The sequence below is a fragment of the Lathamus discolor genome, chromosome Z (genome assembly GCF_037157495.1).
Source record: "Lathamus discolor isolate bLatDis1 chromosome Z, bLatDis1.hap1, whole genome shotgun sequence".
Classification (NCBI taxonomy): Eukaryota; Metazoa; Chordata; class Aves; order Psittaciformes; family Psittacidae; genus Lathamus; species Lathamus discolor.
In genome coordinates, this window is record NC_088909.1 from 67543357 (window position 1) to 67571277 (window position 27921).

At 40.1% G+C, this 27921-nt stretch overlaps 1 protein-coding gene across 13 annotated transcripts in view; it reads right to left on the bottom strand.

Annotated features, from left to right (window-relative positions):
* Nucleotides 1–27921, bottom strand: part of AOPEP (aminopeptidase O (putative)) — a 197469-nt gene that overhangs the window by 155406 nt on the left and 14142 nt on the right. For all 13 annotated transcript variants that reach the window (XR_010608594.1, XM_065661655.1, XM_065661654.1 and 10 more), the window contains 2 exons: nt 11699–11865; nt 3937–4093 (listed from right to left, as the gene is read on the bottom strand). Coding sequence is in view for 12 of the 13 variants with exons in the window: in XM_065661655.1 (XP_065517727.1) it covers nt 3937–4093; nt 11699–11865 (324 nt within the window). In the remaining variant the exon portion in view is untranslated. The remainder of the gene's footprint in view (nt 1–3936; nt 4094–11698; nt 11866–27921) is intronic.

A 27921-nucleotide genomic window follows, 5' to 3' on the forward strand; every position in this document is an offset into this window, starting at 1 on the left:
TTATACAAAAATAGTTATTCAGAGAATTCATATTCAAACTTGACTACAAAAATAAAATTTTATATATTATTAAAATAGTAAGTCTAATTAGAATGAAATCCACAGGGGGCTTTTTTCTGTTGTTATTAAAATTCTCCAGGAACTTTTACTGGGTTCTTGTTTCTTTGTTTTTAAGTAAAAACCAAGAGCAGATACCAATTCAGGGTTATCACTATCGACATTTGAAAATGTTTACATGCTTGTTTTTTTTCCTTAGGATCAAGCTTAATTTACATTACTTTTACAGTACATTCAGAGCTGTAGCTGGAAGAAAGGAGGGGGTAAATCAAATCCTTCCTAAATACTGAGTCATATAACTTCACAATAATTTATCGGCCCAAACAGACTCATATCTAAGCAGAAACCATTTTCATGTTTTCACCTGCTAGTCTGACTTCTCTACAGTGCAGAGCCTCTCCTTGGTTTGAGATTTTAACTTAAGGAAGCTGGCTCTATGTCTGAACGGGCAAAGCATTTATTGTTATTGCACCAGCACCACCCAAAGCATTTATATTTGGTTGATCATGCTCCAGGTGAGTGCTGACATACAAAACAAAATAGTAACACGTAGAAAAGGACTACATTTTGCTTAGGTGCCAACACTTTTCACACCTTATGTAACTCCTTCTGTGAAAGAAGTGGACTCTATGCTATTTCATTGATTATATATGAAAAAAACTTACATCCATCATTATACAATTTTTTTCCAAGTGTGGTCTAGCCCAGTATATTTCTGCTCTAAAACAATGTCACTTTGTATTTCATTATCAGAGTCGACATTATGCAAGAACATGAAAGCTAGCACTCTATCTCTAGTAAAAGTTGCCAAGTTCTTAATGACCACAAGGAGATAGGAAACTTACTTAACACTCTAGTTCTATTTACCATTTTCTTTGATACAGCCTCCTTATGTCAAACTCACTGGCATCTGGACACAAATTACACTGGACATTTCAACAACTTTCAGAAATCTTTCCTTTTCCTGCTCCTGAAGAGTTTATCTCCATTATCTTATCTGATATATTACCTTAACGTTTGCTTGTCTGTCCATTTAATAGCCTTTCTAGAAATGTGTGCTACTGTGCATAATGTTGGGTTGGTTACCTAGTCTTAATGAGTAAAATAAGTAACAAGTGTCTGTTGTACTAACTCCCAAAGACTAACTGGAAATAAGCGTAAGAGCAGATTTTTAAGAACAGAGCTTTTTATGTCCTAATTAATTGCACAACAACTTTGTAGACTTAGGCTCTCCTTTTTTTGCCTGTGCATAAAAGATACTGTACTTTCAGAGGATTTTTTTTTTCTTTTTGCTGAAACATGTTAGTTCTGTTTCTTCTACTGTCACTAACCCAACTGCTGCATACACATCATACTGTCTGTGCCAATTAATTCATCCAATAGCCATCACACACACTGACTCATAACAATGATCACCACACAAATTAAATCTTGCACTAACTTTTGCTACAAAAAGCTACAAAAATATTTCACTTTTTTTCAAAAGTTTAAAAAAAAAAATTTGAAACTTTCATTTATTTTTTCAGTGCTCTGACAGAATAATATTTTGCACCAAATTGATAAAAATTTCTATTACTGAACATGCTGTACATTAGAGAGGAATATATAGTGAACTTCTACAGCATATTTCTGTAGAGGCAATCATATTAAAAATATACTACAGTAGAGGAAACTCCCCTCCCCCCATAAAAACCTAATAGAAGCTTATCAAACCTATAAACTATTTTAGAGCTTGAATAGGTATGTCTTACTGGTCTTCGGAAAAATATAAGAATTCTTATTCTCAAGATTTATTACAATTTTCAGTTTACAAAACTGGCCATGCTGCAAGCCATCAGAATACTTCAATTTAAAATTCCAATAAGAAATCCCTAGTAGGTCCTCAAGTTCCAAATTCTCTCTAGCTTTATCAAATGGTAAAGATCTCTACTGACTTTACATTAACAAAGCATAAGCCCAAACCCTCAATTTAAAAGTGAAGTATTGTTTTGGTTAAGTTTCTAAGTGCATAACAGCAAAAATACTTATGGCCTGAATAAGCTGATCCCTTTTCTACACCAAATAACATTTTCTGTTAACATGGGAAGAGTAGTGGATATTGTTTGCCTGGACTTCAGCAAAAAATTCATCACAGTTTAACACAGCATTCTGGACAAACTGGTGAGATACAGACTGGATGGATGGTCTGTAAGATGTGTGGGTACTTGACTCACAGGCTGCACTCAAGAGGACAATAATCAGTGGTTTACACTCAGACTGGCAGCCTGCCACAAGTCCCCCAGGGGCTGATGCTGGTCCCTTGCTGTTCAGCATCTTCACAAACATCCTGGATGATGGGATTGAAAACACCCTCTCCAAGTTGGCTGATGACACCAAACTGAGTGGTGAGGTGAGCATGTCAGAAGGGAGAGCGTCTTACAGAGAGATCTGGACAGGCTGGAAGATAGGGCTAGCAAGAATGGTGTGAAACTCAACAGAGACACGCGCAAGGTCCTGCACCTGGGATAGCACAACCAAAGAGGACCTGTGTGTCTGCGGAGCTGCCTTCCTGAAAGGGACCCAGGGTTCCTGGTGGACAAGCTGAATACGATTCGACAGAGCACCACTGCAAAAACGAAGGCAAATAAGATCCTTAGCTGCATCCACACGGGCATTACTACCAGAGACAGAGATGATCACTGCACTTTGTTCAGTGCTCGTCAGACTGCATCTGGAGTACTGCATCCAGTTCTGGTCCCCACATTTCGAGAAAGACACAGACAGCAGAAGGTCCAAAGCAGGGCCAAGAAAATTAAAAAAGGGCTGAAGAACCTGCCTTGTGAGGCAAGGCAGGAGGAGCTAGGCTTTTCCTGAGGACAGGAGCAGGAGAGGGAAGGCTCAGCTGCAGTATTCCAGTACTTAAAAGCATCTACAAAGGGCACAGAAAGTCTCCCTTCACAAGGAGAAGACAAGGGGAAATGAGTGCTAGACAACCTCATCTAAGCTCCTCTTCCCATTAAACATTGAACCAGATGATCTTTCAAAGTGCGTTCCAATTTGGGCTGTTGGAATTCTGTGATTCTATGACTATGAATTTCAAAAGTTGAGGGATATGTGAGTAACTCAAGTGCCATGTCTGAGACTTCTGCTAACTATGAATACACATGCAAACAAATGTTACTTCTCCAGAGAATTTTTAGCTTCAAATGTCACTTGAAGACCTATATGGTATTGTTCTGTTCATCCATTACTCTGTAATAATTTAAACTTAATGAGCAGTTTTGACTAGATTAGAAGGAGGAATAGATGTATCCAAAAGGCAGCTGAGTAACCATTGCATACATCAGACAACAGGGTATTTTTTCATTGAAAAGAATCATTGGCCCAGCTTTGATTCATGGGACCATAGCAACACATCTTTCATGTACCCAGTTACATCACCCCAAGAAAGCCACTACACAAGCCAGCTCTAGCTCTGGGATGGGACTGGACAGGAATGAAAAACGTGAATGAGCAGGCAATATTATGAGGGGCGCTGGGTATCCAAACAGCCTGAGTCTGGTATCATGACAGACCTTACAGCCAGGCACTGTAAGAAACAAGGGAGGATATGTTATTGCTGCAGCAGGGCATTAAGAGATACAGGATGGAGAATACAAATCCAGAGGACACCGGGATTTTTTAACCCTGTTGCTCACTAACCGGCTTGTTTCCACATATAAAGAACCACACCCTTGCCCATGAAATAATGCCTTCGGAATTATTTTCCTGTCAAGGTTTTTCTGTTCAGATTAAACGAGTTCTGTTTCGATTCCGGTACTGACTCATTTTCACATTCCAGAGAGTAAATTAAAATGCTACCCATATACCTCATTTTTCAACAGTATTCTGAAGACTAACCTGAAATCAGCTTGTGAAGATGGCAAGGAAAACTTAGTGTTTGTCTGGATAGCAGCTGTGAAGCCCTGCTGTTTAACTTCCTGCCAGCACCCCACAGCAATAGTGAAGGTGGATGCTGGCATTGGCATTGTCACATAGTAGTACCAGCTCATGATACCTGTAAATAAAGAGAACATTTGTACAGACTCATCAGTAACAGCACACACTCAGAACTTATCATTTTTATGTACCTTAGATTTTGGGCCAAACCTCCCACCTTACTTCCTGATATTTTTGTTGGGGAAAGAAAAATAATTTCATTGACACATAAAAGCAGTCATGTGTAACCACCATGGATTCAGTACTTTACATTTACACATGCAACTTACTTCAAACTGCTGATGTTTTTATCTAGAAAGAAATCATCCATAAATGGGATGTGATTAATGCAGCTTAACAGGATCGTATTGTCACTGCCTAAGAACTGAATCAGATATGAAACCTAACAGCAACTTCAGATCCACATATAGAGAAAAATTAAATTTTAAGTCTTTCAACCCTGGATCAACAACCTTATGGTTTTGTCCCGACTGTATTATCTCACATATAAAATCTTTTCTTTGTGTTCTGGACAATACCAAGCTGATAGGCAAGTTCTAACAAACAACACCAGTGCTTGGGAATTCAACCTGGAAATCTGAGATACGTGATGTGCCAATGAGACAGTGAGAAATCAAAGCTTAGAAACAGATAGGATATTGCCTAAATCAGTGATTTGGTCATGATAATCCAGGAGCTGCTAAAACATGTTTACAGAGCGTATTAGAAGGTAAAAAGATGGTAAGTCTTATCATTATGGGAATACAGTGCTGGAAGACAAGTAGTACAGTATAGGATGACTGTACCTATGAACGCATTTGGATAAACTGGAGATGTTTATGCTGGACAGCATACTTTTCATTAATCTAAATGCTGGTTTATCCATTTGCCTATTGAAAAGAGTATAGCTTCAGAATTACATTCAAGTGTTTATTTATGGTCACAAATACAGTTACCACACCATTCTAATAGCTTAATCACTCTCGGAAAAAGCCTAGCATGAAGTTACAACCTGCTGAATCATGTGCAAACAACTGTTGCTGTGGCAACTGTGTACACATACAAACTTCGGTTATTTTAAGAGAACATGTACTTGTTCTTTTGCAATAGTACTATGACCACAGCTATGGAAGACTGTCAAAAGGAAAAAAAAGGAAAAAACAAAACAAAACAAAAAAGCAAACCAACAATAGAGTGGAAGCCACAAGGCATAGAGGAAAGGAAATAAACAACTGCAGCAAAGCATCTGTGGGTTTCCTACCTTAATGCCCACAGAAGATCAAGCTGTACAAAGGAAGGACAAGCGAAAACAAAGCCTCAACAATTTTTCCACCTACTATTTAGTATGACAAAACAATAGTGTTTGTGAAGTCTTCTGAGATGAGGATAAAGCCTCTGCCTCTTACATGAACTAGCAACCATTTGTACTCTTTCACTCCATTCTACTTTTTGGCAACATTCACCACTACCTTCAGAAACCTTTTGTCTGTATTGTCCGTCAGGTGAACATACATTACTCCTGTAATTTTTCTAACCTCCTGTCAGTATGTGAGCACAAGGAACTTATTAGATCAAAACACATTAGGAACAAGGTGGATAATAGCTATTTTCCAAATTCCACCTCCTCTTTTTCTTGGTTTTTTTTTTTCAATGAACTTACCAAAGCTACAAATGAGCTAAGGCAAGTAAATGACACCTGGAGAGAAAGAAGTCACCCAGGACAGCAACAATTTATTATTTTGAAATACCAGACTCCTGATGTGGAGAGTTTCATTGACACACTGTCATTAAAACCAGCCTTCCCACTGACTTAGATTTGTACACAAGCAGGCCCACAGGTAGGCTACAGTACTGCACTTTATGTGGAATCTGTTATATACAAAGCATTACAGAATGTTTTATGCAGTTATGCTAACTGTGAAACCTTGAGAGTTAAGTAACAGCTGAAGAGCACTAAAAATCTGAGGAACTGTAATGGAAAAACTAATGTGTTTTCAATTGAGTTCTGAAACAAGCATGAATATCAAAAGGCAGTCACAGAAAACTGCTCTAGATGGCAGAAGATGTAAAGGAGAAAGCTGTCACAACAGTGAGGAGATTCACTAGAAGGAAAGTGTGTCTGTGCGCCTGTAGTGTGCAAACAGAGGGAACAGAGAGGGTTATGGTGATAAACAAGTTCAGCAAGACAGGCTAGAGCAAGCAAGACCATAGAGGTTTCTTATAAAACATAGGTAGATTGAATAGAATGTCAAAATTCACGTGGAATCAGTTTAACAGTCCAGAGAAAAGAATGGCTTGTACTGTATTCACAAATCTACATGGATTAGCAATGAATTCGGACCTGCAGCAAACTCTGCAAAAGGGTGAAGGTGCCAAAGTCAGTTAGCTTTTCTTGGTATGTGTTTTCAGATTTCTCTAAATTTGGATTTCCTGAAGAAAAGCAAAGCAACTAACATACAGGTCCTTGTCTTGTTTCCATGCCCCTTGCATTTTGCAGACCTTATAGAGAGCATGTGAACTCTGGATACTCCCAGAACAAAATCCATGATTTATACTGTCTTTACACACCTAACTGAGGATCAATCTATATTCTGCGTTCATACTCTCGAACTGTGAAGGGTGACTATATAGTTATACCACAGTTGGTTTGCCCTGAACAGCCAAAATCACATGCTCTGGCATGACAGCTGAGTTCTCTCCATAGTGCGTTCACTGACCGGTGACTGAAATAGTCTTTATGTTGGCAGCAGTTCTCTACAGCAAGCACCATGCATTACTGTTTCAAGAGTCTAACCTTCATTTATCTTCTGTCTTTTCCCCTCACTACTGGTAAGACTGTCTTCCAGCCTGCCCTTTTCTTCATAATTTTCCTTCCTTTAACTTTCTTCAGGTCAAGGGGATTTGTTTTGTTTCCCTTTATCTCTAACCTCAGATCTATCCCAGGGTATAGACTGGGATCACAAGCTCTATGCTACTCCTCCCTTCCCCTGGCTGCCCTCTGCTTTCCAAAGGGCAGCCTTGGAGACAGCACCACCTCCAGGATAAGAGAGAACAGTGCATCTGAAACGGGAAGATTGATTGCTTTACCAAAACCAGTGTTTTGTACCACAAAAACATTTTCAGACTAAGCAAGGAAACGTTGGGAAGAACAAGAGACTAAGCTGGGGATTGCCCATGGAATAAACAGGGGAAAAGTGCACTGGTCCTTTTATCTGTAATGCTAATACCCTCTCGCTACAACCAGACAATTTAAAAGCAACATGATTCCTACATAATTATTTTAGGCAATTATAATATTTTGAAATATTTTCTCTACACGTAATTTTGAAATATTTTGTAAGGTTTTTTTTTCAGTTCTGCAAAGCAAATCTATCATGTCATAACTGCACAAACTGTGCAGCAACAATCACCTACTCTACGAGCTGTGAGTGGAAAACTTTCCATGCAAAAACTAGAACTACATTTAACAAGCGTAGGAAATAATAACCTATTTATAATTGTGCAAAACAACAATTTAAAGGCCATTTATTTCTTCTACTTGAAATAATAATGATGAATGATGTAATTACTTCCTAGAATTTTTAATTCATTTAGCTATCTTCTACAGCATTAAAATTGTTCTGAGTGCTGTGGAGTCCATTATAACTGAAGAAACATGTACCAGTCAGTATCTGCTAATGCCAAATGCAAGAACATTAAGAGTATTCTTATAGTATATTTTCTCTCAAATAGTTTGCACTAACGTAAGTATAAACAGCACAAAACATACACAATGTCCATGATTTACTAAAAAAACCCCACAAAACTCAGCTACCTCTAGGGAAAAAGGGAAATAGTCCCACACAGCATTTGATATACCAAGTAAAGAGCTAGTGCTAATACATAAAACTGCAGCTAAATAAGTAGTTATGCCAAAACTACTCTTTGGTTGGAGTACAAGGACTAAGAGCCCTCCAGCTTTCTAAAACTCTCTGTAACTTGCAGAAATCTTTGATCTCATCTGAAAGCCAGAATTTCCCACAGAGCACATTCATGACAGGGCATCAGTTCAGCACTGGCTCAGAAGGATGAGTAGCACTGGCTCGGAAGGGTGAGTAGCATGGGATGAGCTGTCAACACCCATGCTGAAGCTCCTGATACCTGCTGGAGATCAATCAACACAAGCACTGGACTCTTGTTTTGTCTTGTGAAAAGCAACAGGAGAGCAAACACACAAAAGCAACTACTGTTGCTGCTAGCTACATAGCAGTACCAGTGCCTTCTCCACCACTATTATTTCCTCTCACTAACAGAATACACCTTCTCATTGGTGTCAGAGATGGCAAAACAAAATCATAGGCTACATAATGTAACCACACGAAGAACAAGCCAATTTCACACTTCATGATTGGATATTTACTTCTTGAACATGAATTAAAGCAAATATAAAGGTACTTGTCACCAAATACATTTGCACCTTCTACGTGTTACAGCAATATGCTGAAGGAAAGTAAAACTGTCAAGTGCTGAAAAATAAATCCGTTGGTTGAATGGTTCACATTACAAACACAGAGTGATACCTGTAAAGCTTTCTCCCAAAAGGCATTGTCAATTGCATTTTTCTAGTATTTTTTTATTTTCTCTAAGTACTCCATAAAGAATGCTTGGCATTTTCATGCACTTTTAAGTCATACTTGAATAGTTACAATATGTACTTGAGTAAGTGAAGTATCGGTATTTTCAAACAAATGTGGCCTCATCTTATTTCAAATGACAGGATGAGCCATAGTTTAGTAAGAGGCAGAATGCAGAAATGGAACATACACTGTTACCAAAATCTGCAAATACAAGTGGCAAATGAGGAGTTTGTGCATGTTACTAGTCTATCTAATACTCTGGATTACAGCATTTGTGCATCTAGAGATGCAGGTCTGCGAAGCAGAATGCAGAGCTCTGTTTAAAAGAATGAAGGCATCATCCTTGCTTGGTGTTCTTTTATTGTGTGTCTGCACACTTGTTACGATGTTTAAAGGAAAAAATATTCAGATAACTTGTAATTCTATTCAGAATAAATCCACCCACAACTGCTTGCCAAAATAGCAACTGCATTCTAAAAATATATTTTTGTGTTCTGCCTGTTATGTAGGATTTCAGAAATATCCAGTACAGCTATAGCATACTGTATATAAATAATTTGTCAAAGAAAAGTTATTTTAATTGAAGTCACCCTGAAAGACTTTTAGGTTATGTTTTACAAATATAAAGCCAAAATTTTAAGCTGGACAGATTTCATATGCCCTACATAACTGCCTAACAACACAATCTATGTGGGACAGGTTATCTAACATTACAGACCACTTTAAACTTTTTAACTCTTCAGGTCTTCTTAATTAAATTAATAATTTTGTATTTCTAAATTCGTTAAGAATTTACCCAATGCTTCAGATTAGCACTTGAGCACTGGGTTTGTCTGGTTCTTATAATATTTCTCACAATATTATTCTTTCCCCTTCTTTCCTCTATATCTGTTTTGCAAATTTTTACAATTACAAACAACTCTCAACACTGATTTGTCATTTCCAGCTGTATGTAAGTACCAAGATAATGAAGGCCTCATCCATGATTAAGTCTTTTGAGAGCTATCGGAGCAAAATGCCTACTACCTTTAAAGAAACCCAGCAACTTTGCATCATGACATCAAAAGTAGCCTAAATAATTGTGTGTGCCCCACATAGTCCATAAGTAGAATCTTCCACACTCTTGGGAATTGCATCATGAGGAAAGGTAGAAGGACAGAAATGCACTAGGTGCTCCTGCTGCTTCTCTTCAGTTAAGTTCAGCACAAAACTTTGACATTATCACATGGCTTCTAAAGGAGCCAGCTTTAATGCTTCATTTGGTTCTTTCCAGTTCACACTTTCCACTCAGCACTTCAATAGCACAGTGAAGCTAAAATGAGTCATTTCCTCCATACTAGTCTTTCCATTAAAAACTTCTTACAGTATTTCTTGCTTTCACAACTCATAGGAAAGGAAATATACTGGGTTAGACTTCGGAAAATTAAAAAAACCCAAACAAAACAAAAAAACACCAAACATAAAAAATAAACCTAAACCAAACAAAGCTTTAAGCTGACACATGAATTACCAACATAAAGTAATCCACTGCAACAATTACAAGGATTTAAATAAAAGCCCCTGCTGTTCTCTATGGGTGACAAGGCTGACTTTAGTTAACTAAGCCCCAGTGCTGTCATTAATGATAGGGTACTCTTATTTAATTCTCAATGCTCCATCAACAGCATTTTTAAAATGTTTTTTTCTAACAACTAGTTATCTTTTTTTCTTTATTCAAGTATAAATTTTTAATAGGTGTTTTAACCTAGAATGACAAAACAATGTTAATAAGAGAATAATTATTTTGCAATACAGTATTTTCAAATAGCTAGTTGGTCAAAAGTAGCTAGTTGGTAAAAGTATCAGTTTTAACTGACCTATGACAATTTTTATTGCCTGAAGTTTTTCCAAGGTTTCTATTTCTAGAAATTCACATAAGCATCCTTCTTGCTCTTAATATTTCGTACCACATAGCCACCACTGAGGGACAGACAAGCAACAACTCTTTAGAAAGGTGTAAGTGTGGATTAAATTAATCAAACAATGATGGCAGAGCTGTTCTGATCTGAAGTCAACAGCACTCTTGCTTTCTTGATGTGAGACAGGAAAGTAGTTATTATCCAAGTGAGCTGAGTACTCATCATGGCAGCTTTCCATATTTCAACAGCAGAGACAAAGCTTGAAACAGGCTTCACATATGGCCAAAAATAATCAGATAATTCCATGCAAATGGATTAACTGATGGTTCTCAAATCAAGGACACTTTCATTTTTTTTTCCCCTTAAGAATACATTTGAAGGGGAACATAAGGGGTTTTTTTCCCATAAACACCTAATTGTTTTTTCTATACACTACTTTTCGTCAGAACTATTTATACTAGAAAATACTGACCCAGTTTGACAGATTATCTCAAAACTATGGAGCAAGACATACTTTGTATTATCTGTAGAACTGCCTTAAAAAGTTCCTGCTTTGTGAAGACAGAGGTTTAGAGAATAAACAACACCGAAGAAAAATATTTGCTTGCTCACTGCTGCACAATGTATTATCTACCAATGCCAAAAATCCCCAAAGACCAGATTTGCAGGGGACTGACCTGATATTCTTCATCTATTCCATATATTTCAGGAAACAGACATGACACAATGACTGCTTCTAATCACTGGCATGCTGATCTATACTCTGACTGGAGAACTAAAACTGGAAGTTAATGATTTACCACGGCCTGAAGTTGTCAAGAGCCTGATAAGGTACCTCATCTATGAAATGTTCAACTGTAGAGTGATTAAATCAAAGCAAGTTTATGACAAGTGAAGTTCAGGTTTGGAAAAAGTAAAGGAACAAAACCACATAAAAAAGTAAGTAGAAGAAACACAGTGAAATGTAGATGCCTTGAATTCTTATAGCTAACCTGAAGCCTTGGGCAGATAACTTTCCATAGAATGACATGGAAATTACAGATATATAATCAGACAAGTAAGTGCTTTTCATGTTAGGAACTTCATTATTTCAAATATTACATATCTACTAAGCTGTATTTATAATTATAAAATTATTGAAAATAATTTCCTATAGAAAGTATATCTCACCTTCTTGAAGCTGGAGTGGCTCTGCTGAGTTTTCACCACTCATTAACACAACAAAGCCTGCAGCCGTTCGGACAGAGGCTTGCCACGTTGACAAGGCAACAGGTGGCTCTTGGCATGGGAAAAGAGCTCTGTTGTTTATTGGCGATCCCATCGTATAAACACATGGCCTAGATGGAAGGAAAAGAGATTGAAACTGGAGTTACAGTAAGAAACAGTGAATTAATTTTTCTATCAATAATCAAGCCTACTGTTGTACTGAGTTTATTTTTAACCTCAGCTCTGTAGGTTTCAAACCTGTATGACATGAGCCAGTCAACATACAATTTAAAGTCATTTAAGCCAGGATGAAGAAAAGCAAGACTGCCACAATAATTTTTACATAAACTAGAAAAGAGTAACTACAGTCTTTCCCCTCACCTGCTTATGCATGAGCCTTCCAGCCTTATATAATGGCTCTCAGCTGAATCCATAAGGCCAAAGAAGGCTTCTGAGTATCTTCTGACAATATGCCTTTGCAAGGCTTCACTGGCACCTTTGACACCTCCCTGTTGTCATCACAGTAGTGCTTCCATGATCATTAATCCCATCTCTCCATACAATCCGGAGGCTCATACAAACTGTGAGCAACAGGTCTGGCCTTGTGCCTTCTTTAGTCCAAGCCTAAATAAATCCTGATTATTTTACATTTCTTCTTGCACTAATGTAATGCATGCTAGCTCACCTGCCTTTCAGAATTTCAACCACAGGGCATACAATGAGAAGCAAGTATTTCTTCCCTATCAGCCTCAGTCTCCTTGCTTTTCATGCAGCAATCTTCCTTGTAGTATTCTTTTTGCAGTTTCTCTAACCCTCTCCTAGGCATCCTTTCCATCTACTGCACCTTTCAAATTTCAGCTGCAATATTTCATGCCCCCCAATTTCTTACTAGCAGCTTAGCCACAGCTGGGAAGGTAACAAGGCCTTTCGTTAACTCCTACCTTGCTATTGTTGGTGTTCAGATATAATAATGCTTCTTCTACTTCTTTTGTTGCATTTTGCAGTTTTATCTAAATTCCTAGTACTAAAAAAGTTAGATTTTCAAATATAAATTATATAAATAGAATATAAATATAAACATAGCATAATAAATTTATATAATTCATAAATTATATAAACTAAACACAGTCAGTAGGTTTCTCCAGATAAATAAAGAAAATCTTGAAAGCATCACTTCACTGCCCTGAGTTTTTAAAAACCTATGATATTTAAATAATTTGGGAGCATGACAAATTATTTTGTAAATGCTTGAGGCTAAAAATATTTTGATCAGTATCTTTCATAACTCGAGTGTAAATATCATCAAAACACTTTGGAAAATAGAAGACAGATTTTTAGGGCAAAACCTATTTTGCAATGGCTAGGATCTGAGTATCTTCTTTACTCGCATCCAAACAGCTCCTCCATTCAAATTATTCCCAGAGGAAAGAACTTGGGAGATACTGATGGCCACACATGAAAAATATTCTGAAGCTATTTTTGCCCTCTTGTCAAAAGTGCTATCTATGGTATTGAATCCAGAGCTGTCCATGGCACAATCAAGTTACAGTGGCTTAACTAATGCAGGCCAGCTTGATCTTTCAGTGAAACTGCAGTTTAAGTAGGCCTATGCACAACCAGAAAATGAAATTAATCTGGCTCCCCATGCCACGTGTCAGAGTGAATAGAGTAGGACACAGATATCCAGTAAAGCTCAAAAGATACCGTAGTTATCTTTTGAGAAAGTGGTTATCTTTTACCCAGTAAAACACAATGCACAGCTAAATGTAAAAGACCACTGATGTGTATAAATCTTTAACTAGCTTTAATTCTTTGGAATTAATCTACTAAAACTGAATCTGTAACAAACTCTGATAATACATAAAATACTTGGGTTTCCTCCTAGAAAAAGGAATGGTGTGCTCACAAGGAAAAGTAAGAGCTTGCTTTTTTTACCTCCTATGAGGTTCTGCTTTCTCCTTGTAATGCTAGCTAAGAGATACTGAACATGCTATTTATCCTAAATCACATGTTTACTGGGAGGGGACAGGGAGGAAAGGATGGCTCCTCATTCATGAAAACTTAATTAAATACACAAGATATAAAAAGAGATCCTAGTAGTGATTCTAGGAATGAGAGGAAAGGTTGGCTTAATGGCTACTGATATATGTATTTTACTAATGATTTACCACGCATTTGTGACAGTGGTTTTGCTGGCTGAAGGTGGTTTTACTGGCTGCCGTTGATATAACCCAGTCTTAAGAGCATTATAGGGGATTTTCACAAGGGAAATGCCACAATGGCTGGGAAAAAGGGCTAACAGAACAGCACGAAGCATAATGTTACAATGCTGTGTCAAATACAATACAAACATAATACGGAACAGACGCTACCAAGACCATGAATGTTATCTTGTTCTCAGAGAACATTTTTTACCTGCAGACCATAAAGTGTTTTACAAATAATATCAATACCATTTCTCAGATGGGTAAAATGTAAAACAGTGAACAGATCTGCCTAGTGCTAGTGTTCAAGCTGTGCCTTCAGGCTCAGTTTCAAGCCTCCCAGTCCAACAGCTTTCACGATGGACTAAGAAGCGTCTCATTATAAGAAATTATATAATTATTTTTTTTATCCTAAAACATTTTCATTCTAAAATACATACCCAGGCAGGTCACAAGTCTCTACAATTAAGGCCCAAGTAGAAAGGGAGTTAGAAAAGTGGAGAAAGATTGGTCAAGCACATAATCTTTTTTTCAAAACAGCCTCCTTTCCTCTGCTCATGTCTTAACATTTTTGTCCAGGTATCCTTACTAACTTCATTATTGTATCAAACCAAAATGTATTCAAATATGTCAAAGACTGCAAAGAAGATAGTAATGAAACATGTAAATTCTAAATTTCAAGAGGAAACTATCAGAACAACAATTACATCAGCTTTTAATTAGGTATTTATATATTCATAGTGAGACCACCTAGAAGCTTGACTGGCAGCATGCCATCAACTCATTATTTTCTGTCTTCATCTTTTTGCCCTGGGTTCAGCACCAGCAGTAATTTTTCTCCTTCTTAGTAGCTGGTGCAGTGCTGTGGTTTTGACTTTCAGCCTGGGAACAACACTGATAACACCGATGGGTTTAGCTGTTGCCAAGTAATAATTACTCTGACCAAGGACTTTCTGAGTCTCATGCTCTGTCAGGGAGAAGGGGAAGCTGAGAGGAAGCAGAGACAGGACACCTGATCCAAACTAGCCAAAGAGGTATTCCATACCACAGCATGTCATGCCCAGTATATAAACTGTGGGGAGTTACTCAGAAGGGTGAGACTGCTGCTCAGGTCGGGCTGGGTATCAGTCAGCAGGTGATGAGCAGTTGTATTCTCACCCCTTGTTATTTCCCTTATCGTTGTTATTATTATTGGTGTCAGCAGCAGTGGTTTGTGTTATACCTTAGTTACTGGGCTGTTCTTATCTCAACCCATGGGAGTTACATTCTTTTGAGTCTCCTCCCTATCCCTCTGGGAGCCCAGGGAGGAAGCGCGGAAGTGAGCAGGCAGCTGCGTGGTTCTGAGTTACCTGCTGGGCTTAAACCACGACAGTTCTTTGTGGCACCCAATGTGGGGCACAAAGGGTTAAGATAACAACAGATCTGACCAGAGCGTGTCTAATCATATCTGTGATAAGCATTTATTGTTTTGGATTAATAGTCACTTGTCACAATGCTGATCTACTGGCTCTCAAAGCTGTTGCTCTTGATCTCAGTTTCAGCATGTCGTACCTTACTTACAGCCAGTATTTTCTGGTTTAGTGTTTATTGGCTGCGGAGATTGGGCTAAGGTTCTTGTTTCATTGTACTTTATGGTAATGACTTGTAATACAATGGACTCATTGATCATGAAACTCATCTGGCTTGCGTTCCCAGTGTGGTCATCATCTCTGTACTTTGGGAGGTATATAATGGAAGTGTTAAGCAATTACACATCTTTTCTCCCCTCAGGTGGTTTACCTATGAAGGAGACATTCCCTTACACCCCCATCTCCCCCACCAGACTATTTACAGCATCATTTGAGAGTTCTGAAGTTTTTGAATGGCCTTTGAGTACCTTTGAGACCTGCCTGCTGACTGTGATGGGCGTCACCATGTTGGCACGCATACAGTGTGTGTTTTACCCACGACCATTTCATCTGATCTCGAAAATTAAGCAGAGTCGGGTTTGGGTCTTGTCTAGGGTTAGACGACAACATAGGAGGACCAAGAGATTTTCTCCGAGGCTGGACAGCCATGAGTGGCAGGGTGTGTGGGATAGTATGGGCCAGTGGTCCCCTCCAGTGCTTTGGAATTTCACCACCGAACAAGTGCAAAATCCAGAAAAATTAGTAAAACATTTAAGCAAGGTGTGTTGTCATCCTGGTCATACCGGAGAGGGACAAATCATGGCAACATGCTGGGGCTTGGCCTGTGCTTACAGAGCCCTGGTCAACACTATCCCGCACCTTCAAACAGAGCACAATGTCTCTGGATCTGATGGCAAAGCAACAGACAGTGCAGCTACTCCAACTCCAAACACAGCAACTACACTAACCCTAGTGACAAGTACAGCAGCTATGCTAACTCTGACTACAACACACAACACAGCTACTCCAGCTCCAAACGCAGTAACTACACCAACCCCAGCAACAAGTACAGCAGCTACTCAAACCCTGACAGCAACAGACCGCGCAGCTGCTGGTGCTACTCAACACCCAAGCACAGCGGCTGCACCAACCCTGACAACAGATACTGCAGCCACTCCAACCACAGTGACAGTCACTGCAGCTAAACCAAAGGACCAATTCATGCCGTATCGGTTGCCCCTATATGCAAGGGGAAAGCAAATAAGAGGCACAAAAAGTAACCAGTACAGTGAAGAAAGATGAAGAACCAATGCACTTACTACACGGGGCAGCATCTGATCAGGAGTTATTACGTGAATTAGAAGAAGAGGAAGAAGAGGTGACTTCTTGACCCCAGACATCAACCGAGCTAAGGAACACGCAAAAAGATTTCCCTGTCAACCGGGGGAGCACATCATCACCTGGCTGCTCCGATGCTGGGACAATGGGGCCAAAGGTCATGAACTAGAAGGTAGGGAAGCCAAGCAGCTGGGATCACTTGCTAGGGAAGGGGGAACTGGCAAAGCAATTGCAAAAGAGAAACGGTCCCTCAGCCTTTGGGGGTGGCTCTTGGCAGCTGTGAAAGAAAGGTTCCTGTACAAGGACGATGTTATGAGTCGTCTGGCCAACTGGACCATGACAAAGAAAGGCATCCAGTCTCTGAGGGAATCAGCCATTGTACAGATGATCTATCGCAGGCTGGATGCTGGGAATGCACCCGTAGATCCAGATGAAGTCGAATGTACATGACCCATGTGGCAGAAATTTACATGGAGTGCACCATTATCATATGCCCACTCACTGGTAGCAATAACCTGGCATGGCTTCAGTCTCTGGTGAGCAGGTTCACAGATGGAGTGGAAGAGCTGATATTACTCCAGCTCCTGTGATAGAGAAGACTAATCCTTTTCTACAAGACGTAAGTAACCAATGTTGTGATCACTATTAGAGAGGCCCTGCCCCCAGCCAGGTGGAGGTGAGTGACAATAGGATTTACTGGACTGTGAGGATCAGATGGCCTGGCACATCAGTCCCACAGCAGTATAAGGCTCTAGCAGATACCGGTGCACAGTGCACCCTGGTGCCATCAAGCTGTCAAGGGGTGGAACCCATCTATATTGCTGGAGTGACAGGAGGATCCCAAGAGTTGACTGTACTGGAGGCTGAAATCAGCCTGACTGGGAGGAAGTGGCAAAAGCAGCCCATTGTGACTGGTCCAGAGGCTCCATGCATCCTTGGCATAGACTACATCAGGAGAGGGTACTTCGAAGACCCAAAAGGGTACCGATGGGCTTTTGGTATTGCTGCTTTGGAGACTGAGGAAACTGAGCAGCTGTCCACCTTGCCTGGTCTCTCAGAGGATCCTCCTGTTGTGGGGTTGCTGAAGGTCGAAGAACAAGTGCCAATTGTGACCACAACAGTGTACTGGCAGCAATATCGCACCAACCAAGACTCCCTGATTCACATACATAGGCTGATCCATAGACTGGAGAGCCAAGGAGTGATCAGCAGGACCTGCTCACCCTTTAATAGCCCCATATGGCCAGTGCAAAAGTCTAACAGAGAGTGGAGACTAACAGCAGACTATCGTGGCCTGAATGAAATCACACCACCCCTGAGTCCTGCCATACCGGACATGCTAGAACTTCAGTATGAACTGGAGTCAAACACAGCCAAGTGGTATGCCACGACTGATATTGCCAATGCATTTTTCTCAATTCCTTTAGCAGCAGAGTGCAGGCCACAGTTTGCTTTTACTTGGAGGGGTGTCCAGTACACTTGGAACTGACTGCCCCAGGGTGGAAACACAGCCCTACCATCAGCCATGGACTGATCCAGACTGCACTGGACTAGGGGCAAGCTCCAGAACACCTGCAATACATTGATGACATTATCGTATGGGATGATACAGTGGAAAGAGTCTTTGAGAAAGGGAGGAAAATAATCCAAATCCTGCTGAAAGCCGGTTTTGCCATAAACCAGAGTAAGGTCAAGGGACCTGCATAGGAGATTCAATTTTGGGGAATAAAATGGCAACATGGACGTTGCCAAATCCCCACAAGTGTAATGAACAAGATAACAGCAATATCTCCAACTAGTAAGAAAGAAACACAAGCTTTCTTAGGTGCTGTGGGGTTCTGGAGAATGCACATCCCAAATTACAGTTTGATTATAAGCCCTCTCAATCAGCGATCCGGAAGAAGAATGATTTTAAATGGGGCCCTGAGCAACAACAAGCCTTTGAGCAAATTAAATGAGAGATAGTTCATGCAGTAGGCCTCCGACCAGTCCGGACCGGGGCAGATGTGAAAAATGTGCTCTACACCACAGCCAAGGAGAATGGTCCTACCTGGAGCCTCTGGCAGAAAGCTTCAGGGCAAACTCGAGGTCGACCCCTCAGCTTTTGGAGTCGGGGGTACAAAGGATCTGAGGCCAGCCATACCCCAACTGAGAAAGATACTGGCAGCCTATGAAAGGGTTCGAGCTGCTTCGGAAGTGACTGGCACTGAAGCACAGCTCCTCCTGGCACCCCGGCTGCCTGTGCTGGGCTGGATGTTCAAAGGCAGGGTCTCCTCTACACATCATGCAACTGATGCTACATGGAGTAAATGGGCTGCACTAATTACACAACGAGCTCGAACAGAAAATCCCAGTCATCCAGGCATTCTAGAAGTCATCATGGACTGGCCAGAGGGCGAAGATTTTGGAATGTCACCAGAGGAGGACGTGATGCGTGCTGAAGAGGCTCCACCACATAACAAACTGTCAGAAAGTGAAAAGCAGTATGCCTTGTTTACTGATGGGTCCTGCCGTATTGTGGGAAAGCATCGGAGATGGAAGGCAGCCGTATGGAGTCCTCCACAACAAGCTGCAGAAACTGCTGAAGGAGAGGGTGAATAGAGTCAGTTTGCCGAGGTGAAAGCCATCCAGCTGGCCCTGGACATTGCTGAACAAGAAAAGCAGCCAGTAATCTCTATACTGACTCATGGATGGTGGCAAATGCCCTGTGGGTGCGGTTGCAGCAATGGAAGCAGAGCAACTGGCAATGCAGAGGTAAACCCATCTGGGCTGCTGCACTGTGGCAAGATATCGCTGCCGGGGTGCAGAACCTGGTGGTGAAGGTACGCCATGGAGATGCACATGTACCCAAGAGTCAGGCAACTGAGGAACACCAGAACAAACAACAAGTGAATAAAGCTGCTAAGATTAAAGTGACTCAGATGGACTTAGATTGGCAACATAAACGTGAATTATTTTTGGCTGGGTGGGCCCATGACACTTCAGGCCATCAGGGCAGAGATGCAACATACAGATGGGCCCGTGACCGAGGGGTGGACTTAAAAACGGACACTACTGCCCAGGTTATTCATGAGTGTGAAACACGTGCTGCAATTAAACAAGCCAAGCTGTTAAAGCCTCTTTGGTATGGAGGACAATGGCTGAAGTACAAATATGGGGAGGCCTGGCAGATTGATTATATCACACTCCCACCAACCCAGCAAGGCAAGTGCCATGTGCTTACCATGGTGGAAGCAACCACCGGATGGCTGGAAACATACGCCGTGCCGCACGCCACTGCCTGGAACACTATCCTGGGCCTTGAGAAACAGATTTTGTGGTGACATGGCACCCCAGAGAGAACTGAGTCAGACAATGGGACTCATTTCCGGAACAACCTTATAGACACTTGGGCCAAAGAGCATGGCATTGAGTGGGTATATCACATCCCCTACCATGCACCAGCCTCTGGGAAAATGGAACGGTACAATGGGCTGCTAAAAACTACACTGGGAGCAATGGGTGGGGGAACTTTCAAGCATTGGGATACACACTTACCAAAGGCCACCTGATTGGTCAACACCAGAGGATCTGCCAACAGGGTTGGCCCAGCCCAGTCAGAACTTTCACACACTGTAGAAGGGGATAAAGTTCCTGTTACGCACATAAAGAATTTGCTGGGGAAGACAGCCTGGGTTATTCCTGCTTCAGGTAAAGGCAAACCCACTCGTGGGATTGCTTTTGCTCAGGGACCTTGACACACTTGGTGGGTAATGCAGGAAGATGGCAAAGTCTGATGTGAACCTCAAGGGGATTTGATTTTAGGGGAAAACAGCCAATGAACTCAACTGTATGCTGTTGCCTGCTGTGTAGCACTTTCATAGCCCACCAACTAGATGTCTTCAGGTCACCAGCGACTGGCCCTGACTTCCCTTCAACCACCATCCCAACAAAGAATGAACTTCGATGAAACCAGATGAGTTCTGCAGTATTATCACCAGGCAACAATTCAACACTGCACACCCTCGCTCCTCCTCTGAAAGACTATTACAAGAGATGGAATCTGACATCATGAACTGGATGAACTCAGCAGCTTTATAGGGATTGGTCCATGGACTAAGGAATATTCTCTCTCTCTCTTTGTGTGTGTGTGTGTGTGTGTGTGTGTGTGTGTGTGTGTGTGTGTATGTATATATGAGACAAAAGCAATGGTATATTGAAAAATGTGAAATCTGAGCCTGACATGAATGGTATGAAATAAGGGGTGGACACTAGCCAAAGGCATATTCCATACCACAGCACGTCATGCCCAGTATATAAACTGGGGGCAGTTACCAGGAAGGGCTAGATCGCTGCTTGGTTCAGGCTGGGTATCGGTGGATGGTGAGTCGCTGTATTCTCTTCCCTTGTTATTTCCCTTATCACTATTGTTATTGGTGGTAGCAGCAGTTATACCTTAGTTACTGGGCTGCTCTTATCTGAACCCGTGGGAGTTACATTCTTCTGATTCTCCTCCCCATCCCTCCGGGACCAGGAGGAGGAATAAGTGCGGGGAGTGTGCGAGCAGCTGTGTAGTTCTGAGTTACTGGCTGGGCTTAAACCACGAGACTTTTCTTTCACTGGAATTTTTAATCTATTTTCTTGTCACTCTAAGAAATACCTCCACAGATCGTTTTGCTTCCCCTGACAAATCACATTTCACTTTGCTAATTTTTTATACTTTATTTACAGTAGTAATTTCTTTTCACAACATTGGTAATAGTGCAGTGTTACTTTTGGACGCCCAGTGCAGTTGATGGTTTCCTTTGTTTTGGGTCAGGCAATTCCAGCATGTTAAGAGGACCAGAAACAATTCTTACCCTGATACAGACGAGATTTTGCACCTGACCAAGAAAAAGAAAAAATACTATGTAACCAATCAAAGAATAGCAATGACAAATAATTACTTTTAGACTACCCTTGTTAATGGATACAAAATTCACCATTTTTCCAATTTATGCCTGCCAGCAAGAAACTTCACAGATCCTTTCCTTTTTCCTATCCTCTCCATGTCTCTTCTTTCAGTTTTAATAGTTTTGTAATCTTCAAATCATCCATTTATGTAACAGGTTTTTTATGCCAGCCATAATCTTTGTCACCATAAATTGGAAGAGATAAGGAAATTGAATACAACAAAAGTAAGATAAGCAGAGAGAACTCAGACTATTTGTCTAATTATTTGTTACACTGGAAAAACAGGCAACCACAAATCTGTTGTTCAGTAATATCCAAAGCCAATTATTCTGAGGCAGATTTGATTCATGCAATCCTAACTCATCAGTATTTCATATCTTTTCATAACAAAACTATTTCAAACCAGCTCTTGGCATACCTGACTCTCCCATGTAAGCATATAAATTACAATAAGAAATTAAGCTACTACCTTAAAGCTAGTAAGAAATGTTGGTACTCTGAACAGGAATCTGCAGGTCTTCTTTGAGATACCTGCCATCAAACACCTGAATCATGTCCTAAGGCTCAGCCATGTCAATCTGTTTTGGCTACTTCATGTTTAAAGCTTTCACAAGGAAAATGCCCAGCTCAGGAACTATCCCTTTCCTGTGTGTGAAAAAATGCATTCCCTGTTTCTTCAAGGGTTGTCTCTGTGTAAGGATGTAAGATGGCAATCTCCTGCAACTACAAGGCCACTCGCTGTAGAACTACTGCTGTTGGCAACTTTTCTTACTCTTAACTTGCAGTGCCATTTCTTCAAAACAGCAGGATTTCCTGGCATCTGAATCACACAGACGTTTTTGTTCTGCCTCATCAGTTTAAGCATCTGCAAGGTGCCAGTGACTGTCACCAGATTCCAACAGAGCAGGTATTCTTGTTTTCATTTTTCTGTTGAATAAAACAACAGTCAATAACTAACCACGCCCTTTTCAAACGATTCTCCAATTTAAAAGTACTAAATATGATTGTGAGAGGAGTGATTCCACTGATCTGCCCTGTAATCTCTGTTACTCTGATGCTTTTCTTTCAACAGCTGGATGCCTATGTTTCTGAAGTGATGCTTCATGATTTTGCCCACAAATTTGTAGTACTCATTGATAGGAGAGGACTCATTTTACTGACTGTTAGCTGAAGCAAACCGACAAGTTGAACTTTAACTGAACAAAACCATACATATGTCAAGAAGGAACAAGACAACTGTTGTGGTTTAAGCCCAGCCTGTAACTCAGAACCATGCAGCTGCTTGCTCACTCCCCCGCTTCCTCCCTCCGCTCCCAGAGGAATGGGGAGGAGAATTGAAAGAATGTAACTCCCACGGGTTGAGATAAGAACAGTCCAGTAACTAAGGTATAACACAAACCACTGCTGCTGCCACCAGTGATAATAATGATAAGGGAAATAACAAGGGAACAGAATACAACTGCTCACCACCCGCTGACCGATACCAAGCCCGACCAGAGCAGTGATCTAGCCCTTCTGAGTAACTGCCCCCATTTATACACTGGGCATGATGTGCTGTGGTATGGAATACTCCTTTGGTTAGTTTGGATCAGGTGTCCTGTCTCTGCTTCCTCCCAACTTCTCCTCCTCCCTGGCAGAGCATGAGACTCACAAAGTACTTGGTCAGAGTAAACATGACTTAGCAACACCTAAAAACATCGGTGTTAGCAGCGCTGTTCTCAGGCTGAAAGTCAAAACCACAGCACTGCACCAGCTACTAAGAAGGAGAAAAATGACTGCTACTGCTGAACCCAGGGCAACAACAAAGAACTTTCTTTGCCTATCTGGCTCATTGACCTGGGAACCATTCCTCACAAAGTCAGAAGAGAGAAGCCAGCCTAAGACCATAAAAGGAAGGTAACAGAGAAGCTCAGCCAAAGGTCAAGAAAAACACGACTACCAGGGGTCCCAGAGACCACTGGGAACCTCACCCAAAATAAACTGTGCATAATGCTGGGAATTACAACGTATATGCTTGAGATAAATGTCTATAAGAAAGAAACCTATACAAATCCGCACGCATTTTAGACACAGCTATCCCCTATGCATCCAGCACCATAATATATAATGCCTGCTTCTTAGTGATACATTGGTATTAAAGAGTTCTATTCTCCTGACTTTTGGTGACATCAGGTAATACCAATCCTGCTTCTTCTAGACACAGTCCCTGTACAATCTCCTGTTTAAAAGTTTTATCTTTTGGTACAGCCATCACCAGAAAGCAAGAACAATGAAGCTAAGACAGGGCATATCTTTTTCATCCAAAGTAAATAAATTTAGTACTAACTGTGCTCCTACTTTGCTTCTAACAATAAGGATATTTTCACTTACTTTGACCTGTACTTTTGGCAAATGCAATGTGCTTAACAGCCTCCTCGATGTTGTTATTAGAAAGTTTCCTAAATTTGAAGTCACACATCTGACCAATCCCTTAGGTATTCCATTCCCTGTAAATCTTTTAATACTGCTTCTGTAACACCAGACGAAGTACCACCTGGCTGTGCTTAAACAAAATTTAATTAATTAGCCATAAATCCTGTTTGAATGGCAGTAAATATTGGAAATAATTTATTATTGGCAGAGAAATCAGGAGATTTCCTAATTGCTCTATTCCCACAGGAGGGACAAAAAAAAAAAACCACAATAAAAATCAAACCCCTTGTAAGCCTCTGTCTTTAAAAACAGAACACAGTTTTTGTATGGATATGAACAGCTGGACTTTCTCAGCTCTGTTCTAAAATCAAAGGTTGCTTGGGTTTCTTCATTGACAAATTCACAAACACAAATGCTGATTTGACTCTTCATTCCCCATCACTGGCTCTTCAATATTCTCTGCTTTCACCTCCTTTTTCGATTTGAAAATTAAAACACTTAGACTTATTGTTCATACGGATAATGGCATTTTCATAATACTATTTCATTCTCAGCCTCCTCTGATCAAGTGTGGTTCTCTCATTGGCACATTTTAGTGAAGCAGCTTGCCTTTTGTATTCTTTCTTCCTGAAGGAGTAACATCAACCTAGCTCCCTGTACCGCAGTATGCAGTGTGTCTGTGAGTGCCTAGCACTTCTTTCCTCTCTCCTGTACCATGGGCATGTAGTTCACCTACATCCACCTACATTGTCCTGCCAGGCCATGAAACTTGTTGTAACTCTGAAAAAATATTAAGTTCCCTAAAAACACCCTAATTTCTCACAGTCTTCCTTTTTTGTCAGGACAACCAATTCAGAGGAGCTATTTTTAATTTTTTAGAAGTATGTGTTCATTGCCATCCACATTTCCAGAAATACCAAATCAGCTCATTTTCTACTCAGTCTGCCTACTTTTTTTTTTTTTTAATTTTCACTTTACTTCTCCATTCTATTCTTGATACCATTTGTTCTTTGTTAGAAATCACTGTATCAAACATTACTAATCCATCAAAATTCAGACTGCTTCATTAATTACTCAAATATAAATATTCATCCCAGGGAGAAAAATCACAGAAAATAACAGGAGAGAATTCCCCACAGTTGATGGTGGCCATTTAGGATTTAGTCTGTGATTTGCCTGGATTCTGGAGCACCTTATTCTCCCAATCATTGCCCATGAAGAAGAACAAGCTCTTTATTTCCTTCCTGCATTTCCAGATTCCAAGAGCACATAATGATGCAGACTCATGCCACTGAAAAATAAAGAATTACTTTCATCACATATTTTCTGTTTTACAGTTTGAAACTGACTCATTTTTCCAATCTCCACCCTGGAGAAATCTGATTTGAAAACACCAAATATATTATATGAAAAGTGAAAGGATGCCTGAGACTCCATAAAGGCTACAGATAGAGGGCTACATTGGCACAAACTTGTACTATCGGTGAAACAGATACCTTCCAAATTAACTGCAGTAGCATACTCCAAATAACTCCTGTAACACATTCCCCTCCTCTGCCTGTTTATTTTCAGTTATATTAGCTCCCTCATATGCCTTATCACCTAGCTGTACACATACCTATGTCATCATAACCAGTGGTGAAGGGAACCAGCATCCAAGTTTAGAGAGGTCAAGAACATCTCTTTCAGCAAGTGTACTTTGGTAAGCTGCTTCCTCATTCTTTTTAGCTCCCCCTCCTTTCCTCTTTTCATTAGCGCAAAATAGCTCCGAGGTTGACTCTGTAATGTTAATAAACTTTGGAAACAGACAATACAAAACCAAAGCATTATGCTGAACTTTGAGGGTAATCAGAAAGGCTCCAGACTAAGTAGGTAGCAACTGTTTGATCTAGCCTGGGAATCAGTACAATTACTCTCTTTTTTTGCAGGTCTACTGCAAACACGTTCTAAGTATGGTCTAAGATTCCCAGGTACGTGAGTATGATTAGGGAATAACTTGTAGCCAATACTCAGACAATATGCATTGCAAATTGCTAGCTCATTGTAGCCAAAAGCTATTCTTCACTCTTAAGTACCAATCAATTACTAAGGACATAAACCTTTTTTGCAAACCTTTTTGCAGCCTTTAGATAGAATCAAAGAATGGTTTGAGTTGGAAGTGACCTTCAAAGATCACCTAGTTCCAACCCCTCTGCCACAGGCAGAGACAGCTTCTACCAGACCAGGTTGCTCAAAGCCCCTTCCAGTCTGGCCTTGAACAATTCCAGGGATGGAGCATCTCAACTTCTCTGCGCAACCTGTGCCAGTGTCTCACCAGCCTCATAGTAAAGAATTTCTTCCCAATATCTAATCTAAATTCCCCCTCTTTCTGTCTAAAGCCTTTCCCCCTTGCCCTGTCACTACATGCCCTCATAAAAAGTCCCTCTCCAGATTTCTTGTAGGCCTCTTTCAGGTACTAGAAGGCTGCAATAAGGTCTCCTCAGAGCCTTCTTTTGTCCAAGCATTTAATTATAGAATATATGCTAGAATTAGCGCTTCCACCAAACCGTACATTTATGCTTGTTGTATTCACTTTTATAGCTTTCATAAAGGCACTTCTGAATTCTTAAAAAGTAACTGATATTTTAATATAACAGTATCATAAAGATAATCAACTACAGAGGTACAAAATATTTTGTATTGGTAAGACATCTACATTGTTTAAATAAATATCAAGATTTCATAATAATTTTTTAAGGAGGTAATTTCATGTTTTCCAGTATTTCCCACTTCCGAAAATTAGCACATGGTTAACTCTTTCTAGAGCTCTTTCCCCCAAAACTCTCAATCATAACTTAATAGCTTCTAAAAATGTAATTTTCCCATAAATTCTCATGAAAATCATACACTTGGAGTAATTCAACCCATCCCCTTTACTTTCCAGAATTTCTACTTTTCTGTATACCTGATATCTTGGGCTCAACCTGAAAAAATAAATGCATGTGCCTGACCAATTCACGTACCTATTCATGTATGCCAAGATAAATAATGAACAGGTAGCTTGCAGGATTAGGACGCTCTACTAAAAGGTTTCAGTGTCATGGAATGTTTTTCACTGATTTCATTCATATCAAAGATACTCTTTCATTCCTAATCCCACCATGAGAAAACGAGTTCCATGCCAGATGTGCATTAATATCAACAAAACTGTTAACTCATTTATGACAGTGCTAGAAGTGGTAATAAGAAGGGCAGAAAAAAGGCTGGAGAAATTTCTTATTAAAAGTGAATATGAAAGGCTGTTTGCTAGGGAAATCACCTCTTTTAATTTTAACCCAAATGCGTTTTATCATTTTCTATACAATAAAATATGGGATCCCTGGATATTTTAGCATATCAAGATTCTTCACAATGATCGTGAGAAAGCATTTAATTTGAAATACACTAGTAGCCATGCTGACTTAACACTGTTACACAGAGTTAGGCAAAACTGATTCAACACCTTGATGGGCTGGCAAGAAGTTTCTCCTTCCAGGTAATGAATGATGTTGTATACACATTATTCCCTCCACAAAGTGGTTATTACAGTTTCTAAAGTAAGTTTTTATTTTAAATAACTCCATAATACTAAGAATACTTCAAGCAAAAGCAATTTTGCTAAAATTACCTTCTTAGTTTGAAATCCCAGTGCTGTATTGTGCTAGTAAACAGCTGAAAAACTTTAAAACAGGACTGCTCTTTGTTCATGATAAACATATTACAAACATTACAATCAACACTTTTTTTTAATTTTAATAATTCTGTTATTGAGCAGTGTTAGAAGTTACCTGCCAGATTTAAGAACTGATACAGTTCTTGCAGCTTCTGGAGACACACAAGAAAAAGTGGGTATGTTTATACATATATGTGCATTTACATGTGCATAGCTACATAT